A 14,006-nucleotide genomic window follows, 5' to 3' on the forward strand; every position below is an offset into this window, starting at 1 on the left:
TTCAAGTGATTCTCCAGCCTCAGCCTCCTGAGTAGCTGGGACTACAGGCATGCACCGCCATGCCTGGCTAATTTTGTATTTTTAGTAGAGACAGAGTTTCTCCATGTTGGTCAGGCTGGTCTTGAACTCCTGACTTCAGGTGATCTGCCTGCCTTGGCCTCCCAAAGTGCTGGGATTATAAGTGTGAGCCACCACACACAGCAAAATAATGCATTCTTATGTATGGTGAATATTTAGATGCAGTTTCTAAATATATCATCTACTGAAATATCCTTAAAAATAAATGATAAAATAATAAAGACATACATGAATAAACAGAACTTTGAATCTTCCATTTTTTTTCCTGTAACTGCTCCTGATTTTCAATTTTTGGTTTTAGAACCTCCTTTTTAGAAGCTAAGCCAGAGATCTGGTGCTAATATACAATTGGCTTAATTTTTTAAAAAAATTTAAAACAAATTTATCTTGTTTATTAAACTATTAAAATGTTTTCTTCATTACAACTTTCAATGTATTTCTTCTTGGAGATTGTTCTCCCAGAATATGAAACTGAATGTTATCAAAGACAAATTATGTTAGGAATGCCATCTTGTGGTTGACAGTAGTCCATTACACTAATTGGTCTTGACAATCTTTAATTCAGAAAGAAAACATCCATTAAATTCACGAACATAACTCATGGTTAAAATGTACTATGACAAAGGAATACAAATTAAATACATGTATCAGTTGTGTGCAGTTTCAGCTGCCAGAAAAATACAATGTTCACTGAAGAAACAACAAATTACGTAAGAATTGACTCCAAATAATATAGTGAAACTGCTGTCTATAAATACCCTCCTATTGAGACTACTCAAGTACTCTTAATTTTGGAAAACTTTCCTCTTGAAATAGATCATTTTATTTCTGTATTCACTTCTAAATAGTTCTGCTTACTGTTTCATCCTGGACTTCAGTTATGTCTTGATTTTCAAACATCATCACCCTAACCATAAACATCCAAAAGACAGCGAAGGACAGAGTACATATTTAATTTAGACAGTGTGAGAAACACATTAGTTGTAGTCCAAAATGGAATTTGAGGAGGGTTAAAAACACTGGCCATAGTCAGCTGCAGAGGCTCACGCCAGTAATCCTAGCACTTTGGGAGGCCGAGGTGGGTGGATCACCTGAGGTCAGGCGTTCAAGACCAGCCTGGAAAACTTGGCGAAACCCCATCTCTACTAAAAACAAAAAAATTAGTCATGCGTGGTGGTGCATGCCTGTAATCCCAGCTACTTGCGAGGCTGAGGCAGGAGAATCACTTGAACCTGGGAGGCGGAGGTTGCAGTGAGCTGAAACTGCGCCAAACAAAAACAAAACAAAACACTGGCCCTAATCCTAATAGAAGAGTTTACTACTTCCTCCATTCAAGTTAGCCATTTTGAGTGGTAAATTAACTTTCTAATAGAGAACTATTCACTAGTTACAGATGTAGTACCTGAAAACTAGGCTTAAATATTGTAATTGCCAAATAGTGTAGCAGACATTTTGGCCCACGTAACAGTGAGGGTGTGCGAGTGGAAACTGATATACCCCACATAAGCACAAGGCAAAGCATGACAGCTCAAAGGTCCGTGCACTGTGTTACCTTTTGTCACTTCTAGATTAAAGATCTGAGGAGGTGCCATGGAGGTCTAATGTCAGCCCTAGAGACCAGACTATTGAAATTCCAAACAGATATAGAGATATTTACATAAAAGACAAAATGCTACTGTACTCCAAATCAGTGTTTGAGATTTATTATTGCATGCTTATAGCCAGAAAAAAATTTTTACTCTGAAAGCTTTCATATGAATTGATTTTGGATAAGTTTTTCCACATGACTCTTCAAGACATTCATATCAGCTGCACAGACCTGGTACTCCATCTTCTCTTGATGTTTTGTTCTCTCTAATAAAGCCTCATGCAGTGGAGGTAATGCATTGTATGAACCCAGTAAATACAGCTGACTTGATGAAGTCTCATTGATTTCTTTAATCTTTAAAGCCTGCATGATAGCAGGTGCAAACTTTGAGTAATGGGCTGTAGATGAGACAATCACAGGGCAAGTTTTGTCTTGCACCCTATCTGCAACCACTTTTGCAACAGCAGTGTGTGGATCCAAAATATACCCTGAAGTATTATAGGTGGAGTTAATAGCTGCCAGGCACTCTCCCTCAGAGCACCAGTCAGCTACAAAATCCTGCTGAAGTTTCTCAACTAGAACCTTTTCTATCTGGAAGTGATGCTGACTTTCTAATTGATTAAATAATTCTGTCATTAGTTGTCCATCTTTATTAGCCATCAAGTGTAAATGTCGTTCTAGGTTTGAAGATTTGAGAATATCTATCGACGGTGAAAAAGTCTGTGCTAATTTTCTTTCCCTTAGATCATAATGTCCTGTTTTTATAAAATCAGTCAAAACACGGTTCTGATTAGAGGCACAGATAAATTTTCGAATTGGGATTCCCATCATTTTGGCATACACTGCTGCTAATATGTTACCAAAGTTTCCTGTGGGAATACAGACATCGACTGGGCTTCCAAAAGAAATAAATCTTTGACTAACAAGATCGAGATATGCGGAAGCATGATAAACTACCTGCGGAAGTAGTCGGCCCCAGTTTATGGAATTAGCCGAACTTAAAATTGTTCCATATTCCACAGTAAGAAAGCCAGTAAAATCAGAATCGTTAAAAATTCTTTTTATAGCTGTCTGGCAAAAATCAAAATCTGACTCAACACCCACTGCCCATCCATTTTCTCTCTGACTGCCAATTATTTGTGCTTTTTGAAAATCACTTACTCCATTCTCAGGAAAAAATGTGACCACAGCTATCCTTTGCTTATCATTCTTATTAAGACGACTAAAACCATTTAAGACTGCACTCCCTGTGTCTCCTGAAGTAGCTACAAGTATCATATAATTGCAACTTGGTGGGATACAGTGTGCAAAAATATGAGGCATAAGCTGTAAAGACAAATCTTTAAATGATCCTGTTGGTCCATGAAATAACTCCAGGATGAACTGGTTGCCTGAAAGGTGCCTGACAGGAGCAATTTTTGAGCAGGCAAAGTTTTCCCCATAAGCAGTTTCAATCATTTCTCCCAACCTGGCAGCAGGTATGTCTGCAGGATGGATACATCTTTCCAACAGTATCTGTGCTCTTTCTATGTAGGTTGCTCCTACTAGGCTTTTCCACTCCCCACAGCTTAATTTTGGAAACTCCTTCGCAGGAACAAAGAGTCCACCATCAGAAGCCAACCCCTCAATTACAGCTTCACTAAAAAATTTTGCTGAAACCTTCTGTTCACAGTCTTTAGGCCAAACGTGTCTTGTTGAAATGAATGTTTCCGAGTCCACATCTTGGTATCTTTTAATTGCATTCAGCACTTTGTCAGCTACCTCCTCTGGGGAAGCCCCACTTTCACAGAAAACACGAGCATCATACCACTTCTTATAATACTGTCTTCTAAATTTAAGTAAGTCTTTCATAGATGTTCCAGAATTCCGACCTACAATCCTATCTATCTTCATTAATTTCAGACGATGAATTAGATCTAGTAGAGGTACATCCAGGTATACAATTACTCCATTTTTCTTCAGATGCCACATGCTAGCATCATGCATTGGATTGGACCCAGTAAGGGAAATCACACTTCCAGATGCAGAGAAGTTTAACACAGCTTTTCCTTCCTCTTCTAAAAATTGCTCATTACCAACATCCTGTAATTTTTCAGACACACTCATATTCCAGGTTTTTTCAAGGATATCATCATCTACATCTATGACACAACAACCTAGTTTCTGACCTATTATTCTGCCTACTGTTGTTTTCCCAGCACCAGGAGGTCCCATCAGGATAATATTTTTGTCTCCAACAAGAGAGTGGGTGGAATACCATGACTTCCTTAATTCCGCAAGTGCAAAGGTTCTTGAAAGAAATTGCTGTGCGTGTTTATCCGTTTTAACATGTATACTAGAAAAACATTTCTGTGTTATCTTTTTCAGATGCTGACATCGGTTAAAGTGGAACATTCTCTTTTCACTTTTCTGCCCACACCAACCTAAAAATGGGCTTTAGCCCTTTTCAAAACACAAAACAAACAAACAAACAACAAAAGATAATTTGGTTACTAATTTCAGTAGATTGTTAAAATCCCAACAGGATTGAATATAACCATGCCCATGGTACATAAACTGTTTAAAAATCTGCCAAACTTATGGAATTTAAAAAAAGTATTCCAACCCAAATTCTTATATATTGCATATTATCCTTCTTAATGATATCTTTTAAAATCTCAAGACACTGAAAAATCAAAACTTCGACAAAATTTGTAACTATAAACAACAGAAACTTGTATTCACAGAGTGCCAGATTGTAGATGCTTTTAAAAGTATATATATACTAAATCAAATTACTATTTCTTTTCGTATTGAGATCTTTTAATGGAAATTATTTCATGGTTTATCTGTTTATATCACATATAAAGATGATTTGGAGTTGGAGTGCTATCTACTTAGAATTCACAAAAGTTGAATAATATTCTTTATATTTAATTTCTCTTCAGTTATATGAACATCATGATAGACTATATTACTCATAAATTTCTTACAGAATTCATAACAGGAAACCAGAATAAAAGAACATATTTGCTTATAAAATGCTTAGTTTTCCAAACTACAGAACAAAGGTATGATATTTTCTTTCTTATGTGCCTTTTACATGCATATTAAGAATCATTGTGACATATTATTCATACTGAAGGCTTTAAAAAGAGCCAAAGTGAAAGGTATACTATTATACAAATAGTTAAGAAAAATTAATAATCAGCAATGAGGTCAAAGGCTACATATAACCTTATCTGCATGGAACCATCATTTTTGTTTCTAATCCTATAATCTTCAGTGGAGAGATTTAACTCAATTTCCAGGCCCAGGGCAATAGCCAAGAACCTCAGGAATGTTTCCAATGATGAGAGAAAACAATTATTCTGGCATCCAAAGAAGCTCTATAATTTCCCATATTGACCAAGTCCTTGTCTTTGGAAATATACTCACCATTAAAACAAAAATGTATGCCAGACAAGTCAAGTCTTTGGTTATGTAAAATGCAATATAATACCTCTGCAATGTTCATGTAAATTGCCTGAAGTAATGTCACAGACACATAGTGGGGCTTATCACGTGTTCTCTGGTAGAACCAATATGCAACTAAAACATATTAAATACTAGATAATATGTTTAAGTATGTGCTGAAAACTTTTAATCATGTAATACTGACTTTCTATGCTACTTAAACTCTGTTTTGTAATTAAACATTTAAATGATTTTAAGCTAACTCTGAATTTAACTTACAAGTAAAATTAGAGCCGTGAAGGGAAGTAATTCATTTCCTTATTTGACTTTTCAAGTTGTATGTGCTGTGCTTAATTTCCACTGACTTGTAAACACAGGACACACCAGAACCAATCTGAAGAGTTGGTTGACTCTGAGGCAAAACTGATCTTTGCAAAACGTGGAGTCTATAATGGAAAAAATTTTAAGTTAATTATAACTGTATACAGTATCATAAAATTCTACATATATACTAGTCTATTATTTGAAAAGTTCATCTGCAATTTTAAAAATACAGAAAAGTTGACCCTTTTCATGTTTCCCCAACTCTGTTATTAGATTAAGATACCGTTTTTAAACATGTGTGTCTCATTATAAAAATAATTTCACTAAACAGTAAGGAAGGAATTTCTACCATCAAGCAATAAAAAACCAAATAATAACAAATACAAAACCTTTCAGAAGGATACCTGGAATTTTAACGATTTTGCTGTATAATGATCAGAGGGGAAAAAAATCAGTGGACTACAGCTATGAAATTAGTGTCTGAATTGTTTTTTAGGCTGTATTATCTATCAAAATCACTATATATTCATATGTAACAATATCCACTATAAAAAGCCCAAAAAAACTCTTGCCACAAAAAGATCTCTTTTAGCTATATAAGTGTCTCTATAATAAAATCAAAGCACATATCATAGTGGTTAGCACAAAATATTTACAGTAAGATTAATCATTGTCACTCACTGACAATGAGCTAGGAATATATAAATTGAATCCAAATATGTAGGTACAAGGCAATGTGCATTTTTTTTATGGCTTGGTTTATAAACCTTCAGAGAATACAGTGGTGTTCAACCATGAATCAAGAACTGTTTTGCCACACACAGTCTAATCCTTTCCCTGAAGTAAACCAGGGACCAGAAAGAATTATATACTTGAATCATAACATCAATTTATTTTATTAAACGGTATTCTGGTACTGGACTTTAAAAGCACAAGCTGCTTTTAGGGCACTTATGTAAAACAGTTTGATTAACCTCCTATTCAGGAAGCTTTTGCTTGCAACATTACAGTCTCTTCTTTTTGAGTTTGCAATACACAACTTTCTGGTATCTGTATCAGTAATAATTGTATATAATCTGAGTGGCTGGTTTTCAAGTGCAGTAATTTTTTTTTTTTTTTTTTTTTTTTTTTTTTAGAAAGGGTCTCCCACCGTCACCCAGGCTGGAGTGCAGTGGCATGATCTCAGTTCACTGTAGCCTCAACCTCTTGGGCTCAGGTCATCCTCCCACCAGGTGTGCACCACCACACCCAGCTAATTTTTGTAGGTTTTGTAGAGACAGGGTTTCACCATGTTGCCCAGACTGCTCTTGAACTCCTGAACTCAAGCAATCCTCCCACCTTGGCCTCCCAAAGTGCTGGGATTACAGGGATGAGCCACCACACCGGCCCAGTAAATCTTTCATCTTTTCTTCTGCTTTATGTTGCTTGCTACCATGCCTAACATCAACTTCATTAAAAGTAGATTGTAAGGCAAACATTATGTTACCTTCACCTTATGTTTTGCAATCTTACTTTTCCTATATATTAGTTCCCCTCTACCCTCTCGTTTTAAAATTTTACTTCACTTCCCTTTTTCAAGACTTTGGGGTAGACATATATATATATATTTTTTTAAATTATGACAGTTCAATTTGTAAATTCTGTATCAGTATTTCCCAAAAACATGTTCCTTAGACTAGGAGAAGGCAGTTAAGTACTATATTATTTCTAAAGAACAATAAAGATATATTCTATTTTAAGATACATACTAAATTTTATTTTGTAACATTTAACCACAAATTAATTTTAGGGGCTCAACATTTTTTAACAAACCAAATGAGGAAAAGATATCCTCATTTTCTTTTTGAGAATGTCTGCTGCAATGGCCAGTCAGGAATATACACAGAAGGCATATATATGGACTTCACCAAAGCATTATCCACAGTTCACTAAATATTTGTTCAATTCACGGAGAAATGGAAAAAAGGATTTGAGGATATTGTTGAATGATCATAAAAAATGGTTCTGTTGAATAGAGGGAAATTTCTGGTAGTGCACTCCAAGGCTTTCGGTCTCGATACTCTTCTCTTTAATGTGTTTAACAATTATTTGGATTAAGCATTGAGAGAGATATTGGATAATTAGTGGTTAACAGGACGGACTTCAGAGAAAAATCTGCAGATGTGCAAGTCCTTTATATAAAATGGTGTAGTATTTGCATATAACCTGTGCACATCCTCCTGTGTACCTTAAATCATCTCTGAATAACTTATAATACGTAACACAATGCAAATGCTACGTACAGAGGTGGTATACTAATTTGCTTTTTTATTTGTGGTATTTTTACTGTTCCATTATTTTCGTGTTTTTGTTTTTCAGACAGGCTCCCACTCTGTTGCCCAGGCTGGAGTGCAGTGGCACAATCTTGGCTCACTACAGCCTTGACCTCCTAGGCTTAAGCAATCGTCCCATCTCAGCCTCACAAGTAGCTGGGACTACAGGCACCAATATACCCAGCTAATTTTAGTATTTTTTGTAGAGAGGGAGTTTCGCCATGTTGCCCAGGCTGGTTTCCAATCCCTGGGCTCAAGCAATCTTCCTGCCTTGGCCTTTGAAAAGTGCTAGGATTGCAGATATAAGCCACTGCGCCCAACCAAAATACTAAAATATTTTCAATCTGTAGTTAGTTGAATCTGAGAATGGGAAATTCACAGATATGGAGATCCAACTGTGTATCAGGACACAAACTAGCCAAAAGGAGGTTAAGCTCTACTGCTTCTGACTTCTAATCAAAAATTCTCTCAAACCCTTCTTTCAAAGGGCCTCCCACTTGCCATGAAATAGAGGTGAGGGTGGAAGGACCACACAATCCAGTATTGTTCTGTAATCACAAGGATCTTACAACCAAAACAATTAATTTTGCAAGTTCATCACTTGTCTTTATATTACTATCAAAGCTAAGCCTTTTCTGCCGTTAGACTTCTGCTGTTAGACATGTTCTTAATGATCTCAAATATTTAACTGAAAAAACTTAAGTATCCACAATTCTGTAACTTTGAGAATTATAAAGACCCTGTCCCATTCATGTGCTCATACATTTGTTCATTTGTTCAGTACTGTCTTTGGCTGCTTTTGAGCTACAGTGGCAAAAGTGAGTAGTTGCAACATAACCACTTGGCCCGCAAAGGCCTGAAATATTTACCGTCTACCCCGTTACAGATAGTTTGTTCATCCCTATAGGTATATACCAGTTAATTCCCTGTGGACATGAGGTGGACACGGGCATTTTTTTTGAACTGTCATTTCAAGAGAATTATAAAAACTAGAAATAATTTTGCTTAAACACACTTTCGAAAGGCAAGGAGAATTGCAGATCAAATGTCTAAGAAAAAAGAAAAGTTCTTTTCCAAATGATTTAACAACCTGCTCATGACTGTACACTAACCATACTACAGTGAGGTCTAGCACAAATTGTTTAGCATTTTTTAAAGCATAATAAATATACAGACATCAGTTAAATTATTTTATTTCAATAACCCCAGAACGTCAAGGCTACCTAAGGCCAGTTAGTGCTAACTGCAGAAATCATGTTTTGCCCTTACTTGCTATTTCAGGAACTGATTAACACAAATAGTCTCAAGGTGTTCCTTCTAATTAGAAAATTTATAAGCTTTAGTCTTTGACTATCCACTTGGCTAATGGTGTTATTATTCCATGAGTCCTTGGTTTGAATCTTCGTAAATACAGGAAGTTTCCCGCCAAAATTTTTCTCTACACTTGCTAAAACAGAAACCCCAAACATAAAATACTCAAGGGCGAAAAGAAAAGGACAAAGTGATATAGATTTAGATCCAGATCTAAATATAGATCTATAGATCTATCTATCTAAAATGTTTTAGAAGACAATCTGATGTGAAGAAATCTGGAGAATTTTCCCTAAGCGTCTGGGACAAAAATTAAAAACAAATGTATACCAAAAAAAAAAAAAAAAAACTTACTGTATTCTTATCTAGTGCAATTCAGTAAGAGCCCAAAATAAGGATCTCCACATTCAGTAAAGCCTTTTCATACAAACTAAAAGGTTCACCAGGCCATTGTGTTGTTTTAATGTCTCCACCAGGCAACCAGGCAGTGAGAAACCCAGACTCCTGTGTTTTCTCTCCTCTCCGGGAAGCTTTATTTCCTTCGGGCAGAGTGGCCTCTGTACGGGTGGCTCAAAGCCATCCATTTTCCTCCCCAAATCCTATTACCAAAATGTCTTTTAAACACTCAGGTAAAAGCGTCTACGTGACTTTCCTATGGCAGTCCTATGTGCGTAGATTTACGGGTGACTAGGCGGAGCAAAAACGAATAAAACTGCTTCTCAGAAGACAATTTTCAACATGGGACGCCAAAAACTGGACAAAAACGTAAAGGCCCACTTAAAAGGCTCTCCTCCCAGTTTAGGATGCTCATTTACAAAGAGCAGGTCCACTGGTTCCTGGAGAAGGACCTAGAGGAAGGGTCCCGACCGGGGCGGGGGGGCGGGGGGAGAGCAGGCGCAGAGCAGACCCCGAGGGCCGCCCGAGAGGCTGTAGCGGGCGCAGGCGTGGCAGGGCAAAGGCAGCAGGCGGAGGAGGCCGCGGTCCCGGGCGCGCACTCACACAGGTGGCGGGCAAGGCTTCGCGGGGTTCCGAGGAGCCTCGACCAGAATCGGCAGGAAAAATGCGCGCAGAGTTAAGATGACCAGCGAGTAGCGGAAAGGGGAAGGGACGGTGCAGGGAAAGGCATGCGATGGGAGCGGGGTAGCTTCCAGTTTTCCTTTCTCTCTCCTCCAGTAACTCACCAAGGAAATCTCATTGAGAAGACGGGGAAAATGAAAGGAAATGAGGAAGCAGTTTCCACGAACCGCTAAAGCCGATACAGGAGACGGAGCACCGTACCTCCGGCTAGTTCCCCGGTCCCGCCCCCGCGCAGTGGACTCTGCCTGTGCCTGCGGCGGCCAGCGTACCTCCGCTCCACGCCCACGCCAGGAGCAGCCTCGCGCAGGGCACGTGACCTCCTCTCTCACTGTAGCCTATCCAAGCACTCCGAGCTCCTCGGGCTCCTCCCCTTCCTCGTCCCGCTGGCGGCCTTGGCCGTGCGTCCGCTTGGTCTCAGCCGATCGCTCCGCCCACACCGGGATTGGGGCCTGCTCACAAAAACGTTATTGTGTCACGCCTGCGCACCAGCTGCGCTTTGCTGTGTCTGCAGTAGGATTTTTCTTTTTCCCCAGATACACAGAGATAGAAAAGAGCAGTTTTTAAGGGGACACCATTTTCACCCCGTTAACTTTCAAAGGCACGTAAAAACAGTGGCTTCCAAATGAGCTTCTCCAGTAGAAGGCGATACAGAAAGAGGGGAGACCTAGTTTGCAGTGCCGCCGTGTACTTCCTCGTTGCCTAGTAACGGTTTCCACGGCAACCGCACAGTCAACGACGCTTAGCAATCTCGGGAGAAATAGGGTGTTTTCTTCCCGAGAGAGGACTGCTAAGAGGGGGTCAAAGGGGGGACGATGTGAAGGAGAGAAACTGGTCCTTGAGAAGGCGAAGAAGTAAGAAAGGGGAAGCAGTGAAGAAGGACAGAGATACTGGGACAGGGAGAAAAAAGCTGAGAATAGCTTTTAAGGAGTCATTTGGTGACCATGGATCCAACGTGCCCTTCTGAGTGCATTTATAACCTCATACCCAGTGACTTGAAGGAGCCTCCCCAGCCTCCTAGGTATGTGGATAAGCAAAGACCATCACTTGAAACAAGAATGGGGAATAGTCAGTATTAATTAAACATACATATACTGGGATTTTTAATAATAAAATGTATTTATGCCTCGATGAAGTAGCCTTGGAGGATAACTTGTTAGAGAAAAGGTCGAAATATCTAGGTATTTAGCATCTCACAGTTTTACAGAGAGGGCAGTCCGGCGCTGTGAGATGACCATTTGATTATATTACACTTAACCTCTTATTAATACTGCATATGATTATTGTGTAATTTAATTATATGTGATATGTATACAACATAGCTCGAAGTTTCATGTTGTTGAAAAGAGAAAAATAACAATTCTGTTACCTTGTTTAAGTATACTTGATGTTTGGTTTCAGGAGTTCGGTGTTGTATTTCTAACTGCACTACTTCTCCCTCTCTAATGGGATAGTACTTATCTTTCCCCCCAAGATTTTTATGAAATATAAATTTACATTTGCTCTTGAACCTCAGGTTTTTGATCAGTGAAACGAAATATCTACTACTATTAGGCAGTTTCTAAGGACTTTTTCAGATCTAATGGTTTAATGGAAGAAAGACTTGGTGGATAATGAACCAAAAAATATGTAATTGAGTTGAAATTTTACATAGGTCTTAGAACCTCTTATATTCTCCAAATCTCAAAAACGTGCAGAGGAAGCACTTCAGTTACTCCCATCTGTAGGGACTTCTTAGAACTTACTTAAATCTGTGGGGAGCAAAGAAAGTAGTGGAGAAAATCTCAGCTCTCCTAGGACTTGAAATGTTTCCTGTCTTTTACCATCACGCTTGTTGGTATACCATCACCTTGTCGGACTGAAAATCAGGCCTAGCGATTAATTGTCTTTGTGATCTTGGATAAAGTTTCATTGGTTTACTGATCTGTGAGATAAATGTACTAGGTAATATCCAAGGCCCCTTTTAGATCTAATGGTCAATTATTTTTACTAGTATTAGGGTAATAGCTCAACAAGTAGGCAGCTTCTTCAACTTTAAATATTTGGTTTAAACCAGAGCAGTAACTATATTTATTACTTTTCCATCAGCATATCAAAATCTAGAGATTGGAAAGAGGAATATAAAGTAAGTTATCGCACGGTTGCAGAATTTATGAGTAGAGTTCAAATTGTCTATTGTTGAACCAACTTTTGGTTTCAAATTCCTGCATATTACACGAGATAAAACTCCTCCTCTCTGTAACACATTGGTAGATTGTATTTCTATAGAATATTGAATTTGAGTGTTATTTTGTTAAGTAGGTACTCTGTTCTTTGGCAAATTGAAAAGTTGTACTGCATCTAGACGATTTTTTTTTTCGAAAACATTTATAGGAACAGTCTTTATTCATTTGGCAAGCATTAATGGAGCCCCAATTATGTGTATAATATTGCACTAGTATATCTGTTCTTGGTGCTGTTGGAGTGATAGCACAGACTTCTTGGTTTTACTATAAAGAAATGAGTAGAAGAAAGATTTGTGATGAGAGGAAATAGAGGCACCCAAATGTGATGCCACAAGAATCATTTCTGTTAGGTTAAAGTCAATTTACACTGTCAAGATTCTGACAACTGCCCACCTTTTGATCTCCCACGCCTCAGAGTTTACAGTCTTTTTGGGGAACTGAAATATGAACACTAAAATTTATCATTGAAAACCCTAATGAGAGATGAAGATACTAACTGAGAACTTAGAAGATGAATGTATGTGACCAAAATCGGATGAAGGGCACTTTTCTGCAGTTGAACTATTGGCTGAGACTTAAGTTATGAAAGTCTCAAAGTCAATGGGAAGTCATGATTCAGTTTTCAAAATCTGATGCATAAGATGGTTTCCAAGATTTTCACCAAATCTGTCACCCTTTTTTTTTTTTTAATTAATTTTCTTTGAGACAGAGTTTCACTCTTTTTGCCCAGGCTGGAGTGCAGTAGTGCCATCTCGGCTCGCTGCAACCTCTGCCTCCTGGATTCAAGCGATTCTCCTGCCTCAGCCTCCCAAGTAGCTGGGATTACAGGCCCCTGCTACCATGCCCGGCTAATTTTGTACGTTTAGTAGAGACGGGGTTTCACCATGTTGGCCAGGCTGGTCTTGAACTCCTGACCTCCAGTAATCAACCCACCTCTGCCTCCCAAAGTGCTATGATTATAGGCATGAGCCACTATGCCTGGCCTATCACCCTTTATTGATGTCTGCAGTTATTGAATATCTCCAGTCATTCCCTCTTTCCATTTTGTTTAAAGCAATATTCCAGTTATGGTCTGAACAGTCCATGAAACCATTATCTCTTTTCCATAATTCTTGGCACAATATTTTCATCCATTCAGCCTAAGCTTCCATAAGTATTTTGACAGTCGTGTCCAACTGTTGGCTCACATTGAAATACCCTGTATGGATTTTGACTAAGGTTGATCTCTCCCATCCTCTAATTATGTAGCTGATTCCTTTTTATCTCAACTCATTAATCTATGGAGATCATTTTGAATTTGAATCTTTTATACATTCTGTTAACCATTCTTCCCAGCTTTGTGTCATTTGCAAATTTAATAAGTTTGTCTTTTATATCTCTTATCTATCATTGAACATGGTATATTAGTCTGTTCTCACACTGCTAATAAAGACATACTCAAGACTGGGTAATTTATATTTAAAAAGAGGTTTAATTGGCTCACAGTTCCACATGACTGAGGAGGCCTTACAATCATGGCGGAAGGCAAAGGAGGAGCAAAGTCACATCTTACATGGTGGCAGGCAAGAGAGTGTGTGCAGGGGAACTCCTCTTTATAAAACCATCAGATCTCATGAGACTTATTCACTATCATGAGAGCAGCACAGAAAAGACCCACCC

The 14,006-nt window shown here is 38.3% G+C and overlaps 2 protein-coding genes across 7 annotated transcripts in view; one reads left to right on the plus strand and one right to left on the minus strand.

Moving 5' to 3' along the window:
- Positions 1–1,759: 1,759 nt before the first annotated feature.
- On the minus strand, positions 1,760–10,534 carry LOC105480016 (threonine synthase like 1). 5 transcript variants are annotated; one of them, XM_011738442.3, is made up of 3 exons: positions 10,395–10,534; positions 5,381–5,547; positions 1,760–4,108 (listed from the first exon to the last, which is right to left on the minus strand). In XM_011738442.3, exon 3 carries the CDS (start codon positions 4,058–4,060, stop codon positions 1,829–1,831), a length of 2,232 nt encoding a protein of 743 aa, XP_011736744.1. In that variant the 5' UTR covers positions 4,061–4,108; positions 5,381–5,547; positions 10,395–10,534; the 3' UTR covers positions 1,760–1,828. The 5 variants fall into 5 exon arrangements, with proteins under 5 accessions (XP_011736744.1, XP_011736743.1, XP_011736742.1 ...); XM_011738441.2 differs by having other exon boundaries at positions 10,327–10,436; XM_011738440.3 differs by lacking the exon at positions 10,395–10,534 and adding an exon at positions 10,230–10,375.
- Positions 10,535–10,539: 5 nt separating this feature from the next.
- Positions 10,540–14,006, plus strand: part of LOC105480017 (enkurin, TRPC channel interacting protein) — a 32,414-nt gene continuing 28,947 nt past the window's right edge. For both annotated transcript variants that reach the window (XR_011608192.1, XM_011738445.2), the window contains exon 1: positions 10,540–11,143. Coding sequence is in view for 1 of the 2 variants with exons in the window: in XM_011738445.2 (XP_011736747.1) it covers positions 11,067–11,143 (77 nt within the window). In the remaining variant the exon portion in view is untranslated. The remainder of the gene's footprint in view (positions 11,144–14,006) is intronic.

This window comes from Macaca nemestrina, chromosome 9 (assembly GCF_043159975.1).
Source record: "Macaca nemestrina isolate mMacNem1 chromosome 9, mMacNem.hap1, whole genome shotgun sequence".
NCBI lineage: Eukaryota > Metazoa > Chordata > Mammalia > Primates > Cercopithecidae > Macaca > Macaca nemestrina.

Bases quoted from the DNA above. Each gene is read 5' to 3' on its own strand.
- LOC105480016 (XM_011738442.3), bottom strand. From the start codon at position 4,060: ATGTTCCACTTTAACCGATGTCAGCATCTGAAAAAGATAACACAGAAA.